The sequence below is a fragment of the Notechis scutatus genome, chromosome 5 (assembly GCF_049901735.1).
Source record: "Notechis scutatus isolate UNSWTSFEM ecotype Mainland chromosome 5, rNotScu1.2, whole genome shotgun sequence".
NCBI lineage: Eukaryota > Metazoa > Chordata > Lepidosauria > Squamata > Elapidae > Notechis > Notechis scutatus.
In genome coordinates this window covers 4,434,728-4,454,332 of record NC_142013.1, presented here as the reverse complement: position 1 = coordinate 4,454,332, position 19,605 = coordinate 4,434,728, and the positions used below count along the sequence as shown (strand labels likewise).

The 19,605-nt window shown below is 43.8% G+C and overlaps 1 protein-coding gene across 3 annotated transcripts in view; it reads left to right on the top strand.

Annotated features, from left to right (window-relative positions):
• UVRAG (UV radiation resistance associated) overlaps positions 1 to 19,605 on the top strand; it is an 89,710-nt gene that overhangs the window by 40,750 nt on the left and 29,355 nt on the right. For all 3 annotated transcript variants that reach the window (XM_026689453.2, XM_087966013.1, XM_087966012.1), the window contains 5 exons: positions 7,304 to 7,430; positions 12,390 to 12,474; positions 14,345 to 14,432; positions 15,588 to 15,648; positions 18,379 to 18,544. In XM_026689453.2, coding sequence (XP_026545238.1) covers positions 7,304 to 7,430; positions 12,390 to 12,474; positions 14,345 to 14,432; positions 15,588 to 15,648; positions 18,379 to 18,544 — 527 coding nt within the window. The remainder of the gene's footprint in view (positions 1 to 7,303; positions 7,431 to 12,389; positions 12,475 to 14,344; positions 14,433 to 15,587; positions 15,649 to 18,378; positions 18,545 to 19,605) is intronic.

Here is a 19,605-nt window from a genome sequence, read left to right as displayed (position 1 = left end):
ACTGTGTGCCTGACAGGTGTTGTAAAACACCGCAGGAGGAATACAATCTTGGCGTAAATTAAGTTCCTGAGCACAGGGGTGTGTTTTGTTAGAGAAAGATGGATAGGTGCTAAGGGGGATGAAGGTTTAATGCAGGGGTCTTCCAACTTGACAGTTTTAAGACTTTGTGGACTTCAACTCCCAGGATTCCTCCTCCAGTCATGTTAGCTCAGGAATTCTGGGAGTTGAAGTCCTCACCTGCCAAGTTTGAAGACCCTTGGATTAGATAGATAGATAGAGATAGGGATGGATGGAGATGGAGATAGAAGATAGATACTGTAGAGCAGGGGTCTTCAAACTTGACAGCTTCAAGACTTTGTGGACTTCAACTCCTGGAATTCTTCCTCCAGTCAGGTTAGCTCAGGAATCCTGGGAGTTGAAGTCCTCACGTCTTAAACTTGCCAAGTTTGAAGACCCTTGGATTAGATAGATAGATAGAGATAGAGATAGAGATAGAGATAGAGATAGAGATGGATAGAGATGGAGATAGAAGATAGATACTGTAGAGCAGGGGTCTTCAAACTTGACAGCTTCAAGACTTTGTGGACTTCAACTCCCAGAATTCCTCCTCCAGTCAGGTTAGCTCAGGAATCCTGGGAGTTGAAGTCCACAAGTCTTAAAGTTGCCAAGTTTGAAGACCTTTATTTTAATGCAAGTTTTACCCTTCCTATCATTGAATCTTAGACTCTTTATCTTAGATTCTTCTTAGGTTGGGCCGAGAGCAGGAGAAGTTGGCTCTGGAATCACAGGCCATGTTTTTAAGGAGCCATGGTACAGGTAGTCCCCGGCTCAATGGCCATTCATTTAGTGATCATATGAAGTTACCATAACACTGAAAAAAAGTGACTTACGGTCACTTTTTAGTCTTACAACCCCTTACAGCATCCCCAAGGTCACGTGGTCTAAATTTGGGTGCTGGTCAAACGCCAGGGACAGGTAGTCCTCGGCTTACAACAGTTCATTTAGTGACCGTTCGAAGTTACTCACGACCATTTTTCACCCTTATGACTGTTGCAGCATCCCTGTGATCACATGATCAAAATTCAGATGGTTGGCCACTGATTCATATTTATGACGGTTGGACGGTCCAGGGATCACGGGATCCCCCTTTTGCGACCTTCTGACAAGCAAAGTCATATGGGAAACGCCATATTCACTTAACAACTGTGTTACTAACTTAACAGCCGCAGTGATTCACTGAACAACTGTGACGAAGAAAGCTTAACCTCACTTAACAACTGTCTTGCTAGCAAACAGAAATTTTGGGTCTTACGATTGTGGTTATAAGTCAAGGACTACCTGTAAGAGGTAATTTAACTTTCCTGATTTGAACACTGCAAATGTAAAAACTGACAAACTGTCCCAAGGGTGCATTTTTTAAGAGGCAAGTGGACTTTCTTTGTTTTTCCTTGAAGATATTTCACTTCTCATCCAAGAAGCTTCCCCAGTTCTGACTGAATGTTGGAGAATGAAAGGATTTATATTCCTTGCAGTCATCTGGTCGTTAGTACTCTCTGTGAGAGTCCACGACTCTTACAGGGAGTGTGAAGGACCAGATGACTGCAAGGAATATAAATCTTTTCATTCACCAACATTCAGTCAGAACTGGGGAAGCTTCTTGGATGAGACGTGAAAGATCTTCAAGGAAAAACAAAGAAAGTCCACTTGCCTCTTGAAAAATGCACCTTTGGGACAACCAGGACCTGGATGATGGAGAATGTAAGCTGTTGAAGCCTCTGCTGCAAGAGTAGAGTAGAGTAGAGTAGGAATAGGAATAGGAAGTTGGAAGGGACCTTGGAGGTCTTCTAGTCTAACCCTCTGCTTAGGCAGGAAACCTATACAATTTCAGACCTTCCCCCCCCCCTTTTTTTTTTGACGGGAGATAATTTTTGGAAGAATGAAATGCAAGTATAGAATTTATTCTGTGTTTTCCAAACTTCCATAACGACCAGCTTCGCATGTAAGAGGACTCTTTTGGTGTCCGTATGCAGTCATTGAAATTACAAGCGTTTTCTCCCTCGTGCACGTAACACAAGCTCCTTTTTTATGATTATTAAACGGAAATATTTATCTGGAAAGTACAACAGCTTAATATGTTGGATTAAACCTAGGGGGGGAAATGAATTAATAGGCCTCCTAATGCTCTCCAGTTACAAAGCATCTGGGTTGACTCGGTGGTGAGTGAGAGGGTTGCCAGGGAAAGCAAACACTTGCAAATTGGGATTCATGAGTTGCCAGTTGAAAGAGTGGGGAACCTTGTAACCACCTTGGCTGAGTGATGCTCCAAGAGTTTTGAGGATGAGTAATAGGGTGAACAACTGAAATTTTGGGTCCTGGGATGCACATTTTACCGGCAAGCTTAGCACCAATGCTTCATGGCTTTGGAAGAAGGCCTCCCGTGGAACCAGCTGAAACCAAAGGGCTCCACTTGCATTGAAACAGGAGCCACTCTAACAGAATAACAGAGTTGGAAGGGGCCTTGGAGGTCATCTAGTCCAACCCCCTGCTTAGGCAGGAAACCCTACATCATTTCAGACAAATGGTTGTCCAGTCTCTTCTTAAAAGCTTCCGGTGTTGGAGCATCCACAACTTCTGGAGGCAAGTTTTTTCACTTATTAATTGTTTTCACTGTCAGGAAATTTCTCCCTAGTTCCAAGTTGCTTCTCTCCTTGATTAGTTTCCATCCGTTGCTTCTTGTCCTGCCTTCAGGTGCTTTGGAAAATAAGTTGACCCCCTCCTCTTCTTTGTGGCAGCTCCTGAGATATTAGAAGACTCCTATCATGTCTCCCCTAGTCCTTCTTTTCATCAAACTAGACCTACCAAATTCCAGCAACTGTTCTTTATATGTTTTAGCCTCCAGTTCTTTAATCATCTTTGTTGCTGTTCTCTGCACTCTTTCCAGAGTCTCAACATCTTTTTTACATCGTGGTGACCAAACTAGTTCCATTCTAGCTTTTTATAGAATGAATAGAATGGAATGGAATGGAATAGAATAACAGAGTTGGAAGGGACCTTGGAGGTCTTCTAGTCCAACCCCCTGCTTAGGCAGGAAACCCTACACCATTTCAGAGAAATGGTTATCCAACATCTTCTTAAAAACCTCCAGTGATGGAGCACCTACAACTTCTGGTGGCAAGTAGTTCTACTGGTTAATTGTCCTCACTGTCAGGAAATTCCTCCTTAGTTCCAAGTTGCTTCTCTCCTTGATCAGTTTCCACCTATTGCTTCTAGTTCCATTTAGCTAGCAATTGTATTTAGAAATTTGAATTGCTAAAGCCTGGCTAGCAACTAGTTAACTGTACAGGTAGTCCTCGACTTAATGACCACATTGAGTTCACCATTTCCATTCACTAGAGGCAACATACTGGCTCTGCCAACTCTGACATACATAATTTATAGTCCCCTGTGACCCTGTTTCTCCCTCCCCCCCTGTCTCATAAGCCAGATTCTCCAATTGAGCACAGTTCACGGGCTGGGTGTCATCAATCACATTCTCCAATTAAATATATTCGTGGGCAAAAGCTCTGGTATTTTAGTTACAATCTTTTAAAGGTAAGAGTTGGAACGTATTTCCGCTTTCAAACGGCTCCACTGCTCTTCCAGATTTCCTCCTTCCTTTTTATGGCAACTACTAAAACAGGCATAGGGATGTTTTATGAGTTGGCAACAACGAGATAGGGGGATGGCAGTGGCCATATGCCAGGCCCTTGACCCAAGGAGTCAAGATTTGTATTGGATTTTCAGCTGCTTTTGTCAGCCCTGAGAAGAAATGAAAACCTGGGAGTCCTCCATGATGCAGGTTGACAATGATGAAGAATTTTGGCGTCGTTCCATTCTCTTCCTAGCCAGAAGATTACACACCATTGTTTGCACGCCTTTCCCAGCGTTTACTGATCTTTCTAGGACATCGATGTCTCGTTCGAGAGACAGCATCCAAACCTTGTCATCAGGAAAGGGCCCCGTAGCTGCAATTCTTTTCCTTGAAAGCCCATAAAACAAACACGCAAACAAAAACAAACCAAAAACAGTGTGTTTAGTGACCACTTTTCGGGAACATTTTGTAACGTGCAGAGTTTAGCAGCCTCTTCGGCTAATTGGATCCGCATGGCTCCCACCGGATGAAGTTCTGGAAGCTGTTAAAAAAGTCCTGGCTATTCTCCCAGGCTTTGGGGCAAGGGTGATGGTTGAACTCCACTTGCCCACCCCCCCACCCCCGGCTGGATGGAGGGTTTTGGGGAGCAGGGGTAGTTTCTGTGTTTGCTTTCAAGCCATCTCACAATTTCTTTTTCGGGTTTTATGTTTTTATTTCTCTCACAATTGTATAGCCACCCAGAGTCATTGGGAGCCAGGAGGGCTATCAATTCAACAGATGAGTAAAATAATAATAATAATTTGGGAGCTGCTTGTAATGGAAATGTGCTTGGCGTTCTGTCTTTCTGCAAAGCGATTAAAAAGGCAGAACGGTAGTTTGTTTCAGGGGGGAGAAATGTGCTTTGCAAAACCCTGGTGTTTTTTTTTGTCTTCTAAAATGAAAATAGTATCATACCTGTCATCGTGGGTGATTTTGCATTAAAGATTGCCGGTGCGATGCTGTGAGTTTCCAAGCTGAAAAATGTATAGCGTGCAATAACTTGAGTTTTAGATGTCAGGTTTGTGTGTCAAATGGAGATTTCTGTGAATCTTTTTCAGTTATGTTGTTTGCAGACATTTCATTACCCAACTAGGGGACATCATCAGTGCTAGAAGGGAGTGAGGTTTGCTCTCTGTTTAGTATGTATGCATGTTTGTATGTATGTATGTATGTATGTATGTATGTATGTATGGTATTCAGCTTTGTTCGGGTATTTTTCCACGTCATTATAGTTGTGCTTTTAAAGTTGTAGCAATGTTTCGGCAGAATCTCATCTGCCATCATCAGAATCTCATCTGCCATCACAGACGAACACAATACAGAAGCCTGATGATGGCAGATGAGATTCTGCCGAAACGTTGCTACAACTTTAAAAGCACAACTACAATGACGTGGGAAAATACCCGAACAAAGCTGAATACCATACATATAAATACCCGCGAAACCTTAAGAAAACAAGAGAGAGAGAGAGATGGAGGGTGGGAGGGAGGGAAGGTAGGTAGGTGTGTGTATATCCATATATATATAAAGTGAAATACCCCTCACGCATCATCACAAAATCTCCAGAACCGTAAAGCCTACACACTTGAAATTTGGCCCGTAGGTTCCTCTTGGCTTCTAGGGGCTCACTAAGAAAGGATTTTTCGAAATGACTCTCAGAGCATTACTATTGCCTCTATTATTATTATTAACATGCTCTGATGCTAAGGAGTTCTACTCTCCCTCCCCACCTGAGAAGAAATCTCTTCCAAATGCAAAACACAAGCAGAGGAGAAGAGTTTCCGTTTCAGTTTCACAGCAGCACCAAGCAGCTTTAGTACAGAACAGTTGAGCTAAGCCACGCCCAGGCTCCTTGCTGTCTCCTTGCTCACGCAGCAAATACTGCTTCAGTTTCCAAACAGCCCTCAACTCTCTCGCACATTGACAGGATGCTACCCAGATGAATACTGATGGATGCTGGTAGGCAAAGGCAGAAAATTTTCCCCCTTATTTTCCTCCCAAAAAAACTAAGCCCAACCACATCGTTTCATAGCAAAGCACGGGTATTGAGCTATATCTTGAATGGTTGGCAGGCATTTGACAAGTTAAGCGTAATTTTCAAGAACAACCCCCCCCCAAGGCCCGAAGAGAAAAGTTTTCAATCAGTGTGTGCTGCCTGCTTTAACATACGGCAGCAAAACATGCACACTAACCTCACAAATGACACAAGAGCTGCGAGTGGTTCAAAGAGCCATGGAAAGATTCGTGTTCTTCGGCATCGCTAAGACAAGATAGGAAGACCCACCCATGGATTACAGAACATATACACAATGTCATCCAAAGAGTTTTAAAAAATGGGAATGGAAATGGTCTGGTCACATAGCAAGAAGAGCTGAGGGCAGGTGGACCAAGGCATGGGTGCGCATAAGCACACTGACGTGCCTACCGTCCCTGTCCTATTGATTTTTTTTTTTTTTTTCTTATATGTGTCCATTTCATGTCTTCATAACTATGTTTATACTTTACCTATTATCTTGTAAGCGATAGATAGATAGATAGATAGATAGATAGATAGATAGATAGATAGATAGATAGATAGATAAATAAGGTAGTTGTAGAATGGATTCCTTGATAAAAAAAAATGTCCATGAAAGAGACCTAAAACAAGGGTTGGAAACATGCGGAAGAGGCCTTCATCCCGCAGGGGTGTCCTGAATATAAACAGACAGCAAACCCCACTCCCTTCTAGCACTGAAAACGTTGCCTAGGTGGGCAATGAAATTCCTTTAAGAAAGCAACCAAGCTCAAGACAGCGCCAAGGACCCCATGGGTCCTCCTCCTCCGCCTCCTCTCTGCTAACCCCACTCCTAGCACTGAAAACGTTGCCTAAGTGGGCAATGAAATGCCTTTAAGAAAGCAACCAAGCTCAAGACAGCACCAAGGACCCCATGGTCCTCCTCCTCCACCTCCTCTCTGCTAACCCCACTCCTAGCACTGAAAACGTTGCCTAGGCAGCTAATGAAAGGCCTGCACGAAAGCAACCAGGTTGTTGTCCTCCTCCCCCCTGCCACTCCCACTCCTCCTCACAAATCCATCCCCCCTCCTTACAAAGAGGAGGGAGGGGGTCAAGCTATTTTCCAAAGAACTCAAAAGGCCAGGCAACGAACAGTGGATGGAAACTGATCAAGGAGAGATTCAACCTGGAAATAAGGAGAAAATTTCTGACATTTAGAACAATCCACCAGCGGAACAGCTGGCCTTCAGGAATTGTGGTTGCTTCATCACTGGGAGCTTTTAAGAAGAGAGTGGACAGCCGCTTGTCAGAAATAGTATAGGGTCTCCTGCTTGAGCAGGCGGTTGGACTAGGTGACCTACAAGGTCCCTTCCGTTATTCTGTAACTCCTATATTCTAGCACTGATGATGTTACCTAGTTGGTAATGAAACGTCTGCAAGAAAACAACCAAGCTCAGAGACCACCAAGCACCCCACAGTTCAACCCTGAGCTACAAATACTCTCTCTTTAATTTGGTACCTCTTCCGAGACTGCCATAATCTTATTTTCCACTGAAATATATAGTATTCACAGGTAGTGTTTTCTCCCAGAAGGGTCTGCCTATATGCTGAACAATCCTTTTTTTTGTTTTGTTTTATAGAAAAAAGAGAGTGAGTGTTTACAGTTGAAGATTCTGGTGCTTCAGAATGAGCTAGAGAGGCAGAAAAGAGCTCTAGGCCGGGAAGTAGCCTTACTGCATAAGGAGCAAAGTGCACTACTTGAAAGAGGTGAGTGCGAATGATACCAGTCGTCTTGTCTCTCCCCCAGCTGAATGACCAAAAACGATGAGTTATTTCAGAGCAGGTTGCTCCTAAAAAATACAATTTGGCAGGCTCTGGCTGCTCGTTAGTGGTGTTCTTGGTGTCTTGCTAAGATATCTATCATGCTGATAGGAGTGTCCAACCTTGACAACTTAAAGATTTGTGGACTTCAACTTCCAAAATTCTGGCTGGGGAATTCTGGGAGTCGAAGTCCACAAGGCTGGCTGGGGAATTCTGAGATTGAAGTCCACAAGGCTGGCTGGGGAATTCTGGGAGTCGAAGTCCACAAGGCTGGCTGGGGAATTCTGGGGGTTGAAGTCCACAAGTCCTAAAGTTGCCAATGTTGGACACCCCTGCTGTAAGTCATGAGAGACCAGAAGTTTCCTTCCTCAAACCGCCATGGTGGTTCAGAGTTCCCAGCGCATTAATCCCAGATCTTCTCCTAATATCTCCTGTTGCTTTATGAAGTCTGAAAAGAGGACAGCTCAAATTACAGTTTCTAGAGTAAAATAATTGTACAGGTAGCATTTGACTTATCAATTGTTTGTTTAGTGACCGTTCAAAGTTACAACAGCACTAGAAGGAGTGACTTGTGACGAGTCCTCACCTTTATGACTGTGGGGGTGCTGCAACATGACCCCAGTGACCTCAGAATTTGAGCATTTAACACAGTGATCCCAGTTGGCCAGTTTAGGGGTTAAACCATCTAGTGGTTAAGGCACCCACCTGGAAATTGGGAAACTCTTGAGTTCTGGTGCTGCCTTAGCCATGAAAGCTAGCTGGGTTACTTTGGGCCAGTCCAGCTCACAACACCTCACAGTGTTGTGGTTGTTGTGGGGAAAATAGGAGGCGGAAGGTGTGTTAGATACGCTTGGTGCCTTCGATTATTTGTAAAAATAAAAGGAATAAACAAAATGTGTGATTTTTCCCCATCCAGCTTTTAGACAAACAGAGTAAATAAGGGGAGCTGGATTCTCTTAACCACATGATTCAAATATGGCCCCCCCAAAAAACAGTGGTAAAATTGGGCACGGCTCCCTTGCTTAGTATGGCAACAGAAATTCTTGCCCCAATTGTGGCCATAAGTCGAAGACTAGCTGTAATGAGTAAAACGCCAGCAAATAACAAAATCCTGAGTTCACGACTAGACCCTTCCTTAAAATTAACCCTAGTAATGACATGCTTGTACTCAATTTTCAACAAAGCAGAGAATAATAGCATGGGACAAAATCGGGGGGAAAAAATGATATAAAAATAGCTCTTAAAACGTGAGCAAAATGCTTCAGAATCCATTCCTTTGCCAAACAAAGCTGTCTCAAGAGGGTTGACAGATGACACAGCCATTGGTTGCTATGTATCAAATGTAGAATTAGCCTTCCAAGGCTTTTTGGCCATCTCTTTATGTGTGAAAAGTTCACCGTTTTGGACGTTTTGAAATATTCCTAATCCTGAGAATAAAGCCAAGAAGAACATATACGCCCTTAATATGCGGTGATCAGCCCCAAATCATGTTAACACTTTCTGAGATTTCACGCCAGAATGTGAACTGGGAATCTCAGAGCACGTGAGCAAATAATACCTCTCCTTGAATGATATTTTCAAGAACAGAACAACAACTGCAACTAGCCCTTCTTAAAATATTCGCTAGAATGTCCAGTTTAGTTGAAACAAGAAAAACCTCCCCATATCTTACTTTGTGATCAGAAGAGACTAACTTAATACTCTTCAAATTAACTCTGCTCTGGTTGACTGATTGTCATATTCAATTTCTTCAGTTTCTCATGAAATGACTCATCTGCTTTTAAGAACCTCTGTTGGCTTCTTCAAAACCAACAAAGCCAGATGTGGGACTGAAGAAGCAGCAGTAGAAATTGGACCGCGTAGTCCAAAGAACAAATGCTTAAATTGAATAAAACAACCGAGGAATGCTTAAAGCTTCACTTCAACTGAATTGATCCAGTTGAATTGGCCCAGATTTAGTTACCAGCACAAGGCACTGAAAAAAGGGACTTTTGACTGTTTTTCACACTGATGGCTATTGCAACATCCTCAGGGTCACATTAATCAAAATCCAAGAATTAAGTTCTTGTTTTTCCCAACTTCTTTCCCTGTATTTTTCTCACATTAACAATCGCTGCCAAGTTAAAGAGAGTTCTGAGCCCTTTTCTGAGTCTTCTGTTTTGGGGTTATGATTAAATAAAAGAATTCCTCTCACCCAGTTCCACACTGTCCCTGTCTCCACTCCTGCACTCTTCTTAGGTTGAGGCTGTCTCCGGCTGTGTGGCGGCCATTTTAGCCGCCCTTCTTCATGACGTGGCTTGAAGAGTAAGAGCCTTGGGGGTCTACGGGGGAGTTGCGTTCTCCCCTGAAACTTCACCAGGCGCCTCTTCCTTGCTTCACCACTGCTCCAGAGTGGTTTTGGCTCCTTTTGGAGCCCACGAACATGGCAGAAGCCAGCGCAGGGAGCGGTGAGCTGCGTTCTCCTGCTGCTGGAGTCACCGCAACGTCACTTTCTCCACGATCAAAATTCAGGCGCTGGGCTGGGCTAACATGTTGCTAACTTAACAAACACAACAATTCACTTAACGGTGGCAAGAAAAGTCCTAAAGTGGGGCGAAACTCCTTCAACGAATGTTTCACTTAACCACATAAATGTTGGGCTCAGTTGTGGTCGTAACTTGAGAACCCACCCGTAATTGGTTCATTCTGCAGCTTTTATACAAGATCCTGAGGTTCATATCCTTGCTCAACCATGTTGCTATACTGTCTCTCAACTTCTCAAGTTGACTGTGTTTGATTTCTATCGGCACCCCTATCTCAATAAGCAACTCTGGGTAGCGTACATCATATGCTACCCAGAAACCAGGCACCAATAACGGAGAATATTTGTAGCTCAGGGTTGAAATGAAGGGGCCCTTGGTGTTCTCTGAACTTGGTGGTTTACTTGCAGACATTTTATTACCCAACTAGGGAACACCATCATTGTTACGTAAAGGTAAAGGTTCCCCTCGCACATCCATTCTAGTCGTTTCCGGCTCTAGGGGACGGTGCTCACCTCCATTACAAAGCTGAAGAGCCAGCGCTGTCCGAAGACGTCTCTGTGGTCCTGTGGCCGGCATGACTAAATGCCGAAGGCACATGGAACGCTGTTCCCTTCCCACCAAAGTGGTCCCTATTTTTCTACTTGCATTTTTTACACCCTTTTGAACTGCTCGGTTGGCAGAAGCTGGGACAAGGAACGGGAGCTCACTCCAGGGATTCAAACCACTGAACTGCCAACCTTTACTGATTTGACAAGCTCAGCGTCTCAGCAATTGAGACGCCGTGTCCTATGCCATCAGTGTTATTGGTAGACTAATAAAACTTCTGCAAGAAATCAACCAAGCTCAGAGAGCACCAAGGACCCCTCGGAAACTAAAGCAATGAATACAGTACAAAAGAAATATTTTACTATGGATATTAATACATCCAGGAAACAGGCCTTAACACAGGGGTCCCTAACCCTCAGTCCGCAGAACCAGCACTGGTCTGTGGCCCATTGGGAACAGGACCCGGAAAGCAGCGGGAAAGTGTGTGGAAAAAACGCAACAAAACACTTTGCATTTGCGAGATTAGGTTGAACGTGGGAAACCAACCCCCCCCCAACCTCCCTGCTCCTGCCGCGTGTTGATCCACGCGGCCAAAGAGGTTGGGGACCGATGCCTTAACACACTCGAGGGTCCCAAGGCCTGACTGCTGTACAAGCGAGCCTTCACAGCCTTGCAAAAGACAAATGGGGTCTTCTTGATACATGAAGGCAGGGGTGGGCTTCAAAAATTTTAGCAACTGGTTCTCTGCCCGGTTGCTGGGTAGGCGTGGCTATGGTGGGCGTGGCCTAGTCGGCCTCCTGCACCACGGCGGTGGGAGGGGGGGCGTTTTCGCCCTTTCCAGGCACCAGAGGCTTTGGGAGGGCGAAAACGGCCTCCCTGGACTCCGGAGGCCCCTCTGGATCCGGCCTTCCGGAGCCTCTAGGACAGGGGTCCCCAACCACCGTCCGGGACTGCGGTCCGCGGAACAGTCTACCAGGCCGCTGGTTGCTGGCGCCACATGAAAAAGTCTTCGTGAGCTTTCCGGCTCACCGGAGCCATCAAAGAGGCGCGCACGTGTGAGCTCCGGAAGCCATTCCGAAATTTGATGATGAAAAGTGCTAGCTTTCCGGCTGAGCTTTTCCGGGCAGAAAGCTCACCGGAAGCCACTTTTTCATCAAATGAAAACCCGTGAGGCCACCAGACTTTTCATCAAAGGCGGCGCCCAGCTGATGCCGCACGCACGGTGCCCAGCTGATGCGTCCGTGCATAAAAAAGGTTGGGGATCACTGCTCTAGGAGGCCCATTCCCCCCCTCCGAGCCTCCGCCCAGGCCCTGCACTTACCTAGCATCCAAAACAGACCCCGTGGAGCCTCCTGGGAGGGGAGGAGTGGGCAGGGCCAGCCAGGGGTCAGATTTGCTGGTTCACCAAACCAGTCATTAAAAATGATAAAATTAGATAACCGGTTTGCCTGAACTGGGGTGAACCGGTAAGCAGCCCACTTCTGCCTGTAGGGAGAATATTCCAGAACAGGAATGAGGAACCATGGTCCTTTTATGACTTGTGGACTTTCAACTCCACAACGTTGAAGTCCACAAGTCATGAAGTTAGGGTTAGGGTGAGTTGAAGTCCACAAGTGGTAAAAGGGCCATGGTTCCCCATCTCTATTCTAGAGAGCAAGGGCTATAGCAGGAAACGCTTGTCCGTTGCAGGATTAGAGATTTGGCACTAAAAGATACCGTAGAATGATCTTGTATAGTACCAACGTTTTAACGAACTAAACAGTGTTGCTTAATTGCCAGTCTTTAGAACTGATGAGTAACCTCAGCTATTTTCTTCTTCCCGAATTGATTTTGGTAGGAAAAGTGTTCGAAGAAGAACATTCAAAGCTCCTCTTAGATAAGGAACCTCTGCAAGAATTAAGGAAGGAATGCACTGCCAAGAGGTAAAAGTACTCTTAAAACTGGTTGGAATAGATTTTGCGTATATTTTGCTTGTTCATATACTAATGAGCGTATATCCTAAAGGAAAACCAAACCCGACTGTTTTTGGGAAGGACAGATAAGTCAAGCTGAAACTCAAATACTTTGGCCACTAAATGGGGAGAGAGGAGTCCTTGGAAAAGATTCCTCTGTTGGCAAAGAGGGCGAAGACAAAAGGAGAAGGAGAGGGCAGAGGATGGGATGGTTATAAAGATAAAGTTAGTTAGATAAACTTATTAGTCGCTGGGAGATTTTGGTGTCCACCATTTTGCTGAACACTTAATTCCCGCAACTGATAAAATTCAATGACAACCAAGGTTTTTCCTGTCTAACATATATGTACATAAGGTTTGTCTGCACTATTATTATAGTTTAACTTTTATTGTCTTGATACATCATGTATACAATGAAATTGGTTATTATTTATCCCTTTTTATTTTTTTTCTTTACTTTTTACGTTTACTATTTTTTACTTTTTATTTTCTATTTTACTTCCCCCTTTTATTGGCTGTACATTTTAGTATTATTATTTAAGATTTAATCTTCAATTCGATTCACAATCTGAGACTAATAAAAACAGTTCAAGTCTTACCAAGAACCTAAGAAGCTATTAAGGTAGCCTCTAAATATATAGGTAGTTCCGAGTTGGATGGTTTTGGTGTTTTTTGTGTGTGTGTGCAAAGTCAGGATATTCAGGAGTAATAAGTTCAGGATTTCCATGTATCCATGCTCCAAGGGCTCCTCTTACTATTGGTACAACTGCTGGTTTCTTCTTCCATCGTCGCTTAACTTCAATTTGCAAAATTGCGATTTTTAATATATTTTTTTAGCCGTTTCTCCTCAGTTCGTGCGTCACCTGGTATCGCAATATCCGTGAACCAGACTTTTTTTTTCTTTTCCACAATACTGATGTCAGGCATGTTTGTTATTATTATATTCTGTTCTTTTGTAAGCACACTGAATGCTTCTGTACCGGAGACAAATTCCTTGTGTGTCTAATCACACTTGGCCAAATAAATGAAGTAAATAGATAGTGTCATTGATTGCAGTGGAGGTGGGTTTGCGTGGACTCAGGGAGATAGTGGAGGACGGGGCTGAGGGGCTGGTGTACTATGGTCCTTGGGAGTCATGGGGAGTCTGGCACAACTTTGGGACTGAAAACAATAATAACAATAACAAAACGTACAGTTAGCAGATAATTCTCCTTTCATAGGAGCTAGATAAGGCTTGCAGCACCTACTGATCAAGTGCTGTTAGTGGAAATGTGGCCCAGGATCTTAAGGAAATACCTATTTAATACTACAAATTGTAAATTGGACACCCAACATTACAAATTAAAACGTTGGAATCCCTCATTAATGGTGAAGGAAGGCATTTAGACAGAAACAGTGACCGATTGTTGTCTTTTTCATGTTCCCGTGAATTTTTCTTCTACGCTGCACCTTAAGAATACTTTTTTTCAAGAAGTCCTCACGGTGGGAACAATTTCCAGAAATTAACTCCTTTTGCTACCTCTAATTGGACCTTCTTTCTTAGGCATCCCTTCCGCCCGGATAAATTCATTTGTGGAGTTTCTTTAATGACCCAGATCCTAGGTTAAAACTTCCCAAGCCATCTTTTTCTCCCCCTAATCGCCATGTCAGCGCATTACACGGGAAATGGTATCCTTCTTAAAGTAGGCCATATTTAGCCAGCTACACCGGATATTGAAAGTTAACAGGACTGCACCTCTCTCAGTGAGGCAGAAAGAGTAATTTCTCAGAATAAGGGTGTTGACAGCTCCTTCAGGAAATCATCACTGCATAATTGACCGCTTTCTGTCTCCTTCCTTAGAGAGCAATTCTTGAAAACCAACGCTCAGCTGACCATCAGGCGCAGGCAATTGCTCTCTGAGCTTTCCTGCATTTATCCTATTGATACGGTGAGTGGTGGGTTTTTTTTCTAAGAAGGCCAATTTCGCGAATTTAGTTAAAGTGTCCAGCTTTTATGCCAGAGGAGAGTCTGAACTTCCGTTATCCTAAACATTTAACTATCCATGATGAACAAAAATGACCTTAGCTCAAGCAGTCTAGAGCTCTTGAGTTGGAACGTAAGGTTTTGCATCCCTATAGTTCCAGATTCAGTTCCTGGGGTCTTAAATTCGAAGGGGTGATAGGGATGGGAGAGGCCAGTACAGGTAGTCCTCAATTTACAATCACATTGGAGGCCACAATTTCCATTGCTAAACGAGACCATTGTCAAGTGTGTTCTGCCCCCTAATTACAGCCTTTCCTGCCACCATTGTTAAGTGAGTCACTGCGGTTTTTAAGATAGTCACGCGGTTGTGAAGCGACATCTGACTCCCCCGTTGACTTCGCTTTTCAGAAAGTTATCAAAAGGGGAATCCTGTGACCCTGGGATACTACAACCGTCATAAAGACATGCCAGTTGCCAAGCATCTGAATTTTGATCACGTGACCCACGGGGAGGCTGAAGTGTGCAAAACAGCCATTGGTCATTTCTTTGAGTGCACTGGAACTATGAACGGTCACTCAATGAGTAGCTGTAAGCCAAAGGCTGCCTGTAGTTTCTCCCATTGTATTTATTGAAGTAATTGAGGTTGGAGGAAGAGATCGGCTAGCACTGGGCGGTCACATACGATGTAAAGTGGAAGGGGCAGCACATAAGGGTTGCAAGATGGCTCAGTGGTTAAACACCCTGAGCTTGTCAGCTGGGAAGCTCACAGCCCAGGTTTCAGACCTGAGCACTGCCAAGACGGGACGAGCTCCCGTCCCTCGCTCCAGCTCCTGCCCAGCTAGCAGTTCGAAAGCATGAAAATGCAAGTAGATCAATAGGTACCACTTCGGTGGGAAGGTAACAATATTCCGTGCACCTTTGCGGTATAGTCTGGCTGGCCACATGACCACAGAAGTGTCTTTGGACACTGCTGGTTCCCTCTGCTAGGAAACAGATGAGCACTACTCCCTAGAAGTCATACATACATGTATATATGTTTGTATGTAGGGTATGTATGTTAGCTTGCTGTCACAAACATGGCTCTGATACAACCTCTTTTTTTTTGCTATTCAATCCACAGAATGATCAAGAGGATTATTTTATTTGCGGAGTGAAGTTGCCCAATTCTGAAAACTTTCAAGGTAACTGGGCCTTCACCTGCTCATTTTGTCATCTCATTTTTTTGCAACACGCCAATGGAATAGACCACCCCCCTCTTCCATCAGTTATGTTAAAACTGTGTTGTTTTTGTGGTTGTCGAGAGAAAAAAAATATATTGCTGGCTGGGGAATTCTGGGAATTAAAAGTCCACACAAGTTGCTGATATTGAGAAACACGCACTGGGAAATTGCGAAGCTTGTGAGTAGATTCGGTCGTTGAGCCGGATTCTTGAGGTATTTTACTCCCTGTTTTTAAGCCGTATTGCCCAGACATAGAAGAAACCTGCGAAGCAACTGCATGATCTTAGCATTATCTATATCTATATCTATATAAAAGCGAAATATCACTCATGCATCATCACAAAATCTCCAGAACCATAAAGCCTACAAACTTAAAAATTTGGCATGTATATTCCTCTTGGCTTCTAGGTACTCACTAAGAAAGGACTTTACAAAATGACCATCAGAGCATTAATATTTCCGATATTATTATTATTAACATGCTCGGATGCTAAGGAGTTCTACTCTCCCTCCCCCCCTGAAAAGAAATCTCTTCCAAATGCAAAACACGAGCAGAGGAGAAGAGTTTCAGTTTCAGTTTCACAGCACCAAGCAGCTTTAGTACAGAACAGTTGAGCTAAGCCACGCCCAGGCTCCTTGCTGTCTCCTTGCTCACACAGCAAATATTGTTCCAGTTTCCAAACAGCCCTCAACTCTCACACACTGACAGGACGCTAGCCAGATGAATACTGATGGATGCTGGTAGGCAGAGGCAGAATTTTTTCCCCCTTATTTTCCTCCCCAATAACTAAGCCCAACCACATAGTTTCGTAGCAAAGCACGGGTATCGAGCTAGTATAGAATGTTTTATGAATTGTACTTGAGCAAAAGGAGATGATACAGCTGAGGGAAAGGAAGCCATCTTGATATTCCTCAACAGCTGGATATTTTTTTTTTAAGGCCGCTATTTGATAGTGCCTGTGAGGCTGTTAATATTTTTACGAACTCATCAATTGCCCCACAGTACGGTTAAAAAATTTGGGGTGGAAAATGAGATAAGATTGCATTGAGAGAGAGTTGCTTCCATCTTTTTATTTTGCAGAGGGAAAGGATGGAAAACACAGAGGATAAAGTTAATCCATAAAGTCAAAGGGCTTTGAACTAACGAAATAGATTTTCTTCCCCTTCCCCTCTTTCACAAAATCTTATTTTTTTAATCGAATATCTCTTTTCATAAGGTCCCCTGTGTGTTGTCTCTTGTTGCCAAAAACTTTGGCACAAATTTATACAAGTAAAATGTAGAATGTACAAGTAGAATGTATTTTTTTTCTATACAGAAAACTCAAGACGCATAGACAATAAGTTAGTTCCTCCACTAACATCCTTCTGTTTTCCATAAATCTGAGTTTTCTGTATAGAAAAAAAAAAAGGAAGGGTGGAAGAAGGAAGAGAATGAACGGAGAATTCCAAGGAAAATGAAGGAGATGATGAGCTAGCGGGGGCTGTTGCCCGGAGGGGACTGCTGTTTTTGGCCATGGATGGTTTACCTGGACAAGAGGTATTTTGGAAAAGGTGCTACACAAAAGGACTAACTTTGAGTGAAATTAAAAGCAGTGCAGGGCATGAAAATTGCCATTTGCAATTCTTTTATTCAGCTCAAATTCTTTCTGTTATTGAAGAACTCTGTTTTGATATCTGTACCTCAATTAAGCCGGTTTGGTATAGTGATGAATGCATCGGACTAGAACATCAGGAAACTGGGAGTTCTAGTCCTGACTTAGTCATGAAAGCCAACTGGGTGACTTTGGGGTGAAAACTAGAAGCCTATGAGTTCTAGTCCTGACTTAGGCATGAAAGCAGGCTAGGTGACCTTGGGCTGATCACTAGGAGATTGTGAGTTCTAGTCCCGCCTTCGACATGAAAGCCAGCTGGGTGACTGTGAGCTGATCGCTAATAGACTGTGAGTTCTAGTCCTGATTTAGGCATGTGAGTTGGCTGGGTGACTTTGAGCTGATCACTAAACAGTCTGTGAGTTCTAGTCCTGCCTTAGGCATGTAAGTGGCTGGGTGACTTTTGGGCCAGGCACTAGGAGCCTCTGAGTTTAGTCCTGACTTAGGCATGTAAGCTGGCTTGGTGACTTTGGGCCACTTACTAGGAGACTGTGAGTTCTAGTCCTGCCTTAGGCATGTAAGCTGGCTGGGTGACTGGGCCACTTACTAGGAGACTATGAGTTCTAGTCCTGACTTAGGCATGTAAGCTGGCTGGGTGACTTTGGGCCGATCACTGGGAGATTGTGAGTTCTAGTTCTGAGTTAGGCATGTAAAGTGGCTGGGTAACTTTGGGCCGATCACTGGGAGACTGTCACACTTTCAATATGAAAGACAGCCGTGTGACTTTGGGCCAATCACTAGGAGACTGTGAGTTCTAGTCCCACCCATACATTTGCCTTATTGGGCCAATCGCTTCCTCTCAGCCCTAGGAAGCAAACAATGGCAAACCCCTGCCAGGAAATCTTGCCAGGAAAACTATAAGGATCTCTCCAGGCAGTCTGACCAGACTCGGCTCTGACTCGAAGTCCCCAAAATACAATCTAAATCCCTCAATTAAAAACGAATCCCAAAATCCGGAGGGCGCAACTGTGGGGGCCTGCTCTCAAAGCTCGAATTGTTCAGCTGCACTGAATAGGGTGCTCTTGTTTGTTCTTCTTCACAGCAAAGGATGATGGGAGCATTGCCGTCGCTCTGGGCTATACGGCTCACCTGGTCTCCATGATTTCCTACTTCTTGCAAGTACCACTCAGGTATCCAATCCTTCACAAGGGCTCCCGGTCGGCAATCAAAGATAACATTAATGACAAACTGACCGAGAAAGAAAGAGAGTAAGTATTTTTTTAAAAACTCTTTTGAAGGGTCAGGAGGGGACAGTACGTACTTAATCAAATGATAATATGGTGGGGTTTTTTTGTTGCTTAAAGGTAGCCCTTTGACTTAATCAAAGGATAATATGCAGTTGGTTGGTTGGTTTTGCTTAAAGGCATTCCCTTGACTTAATCAAAGGATAATACGGGTTTTTTTTGTTGCTTAAAGGTAGTCCCTTGACAATTTGGATAGTTTCCGTTGCTAAGCAAGGCAGTTGTTAAGTGAATCGTGCAGCCATTAAGCAAGTGTGGCTTCCCCCATTGGCTGTGCTTGTTGGAAGCCAGCTGGGAAGATTGCAAATGGAGATCACTTGATCCCAGGACACTGCATCCATTTTAAATATGTACATGCTGATTGCCAGGCTCCCAAATGTTGGTCATGTGACAGTGGGAATGCTACGATGGTCATAAGTGTGAGGACTGGTTTTAGTACTGTTGTAGCTTCGAATAGTGCCTAAATGAATAGTTGTAAGTTGTGGACTACCTGCGTATCCCTGTTTTGCAATTATTCTTAACAACAAAAATGCAGACAATACATTTTTATGACATACGGTGCTTTCAGAAAGTATTCAAAACCCCATTTCACTTTTGCCCATTTTGTTACTATGCTGCAGCCTGATCCTACGTTTGTTGAAATTCATGGTTTTTTCCTCATTAATCTACATTCGGTACCCCTATAACGACAAAGCGAGAACAGAATTTTAGAACTGGAACTGTCCGTAAATTTGTTAAAAAAGAAAACTGAAGTATCACATAAGTATTTCGGACCTTTTGCAGCGACATGTGAAATTTAGCTCCGGAGCCTCCCATTTCTCTTGGTCGTTGCTGACATGTTTCTTACACCTTGAATGCAGTCGACCTGCGGTAAATTAAATCGACCAGACACGATTTGGAAAAGCGCACACACACCTCTATTGTTTCCATATAGAACCGCTTCTGAACTTCATGCTTGATGTGGAAAAGAATGAAAATTTAACTTTGGGTTTTACAGATTAGATGGGCAGATCTTCATAGAAATGACT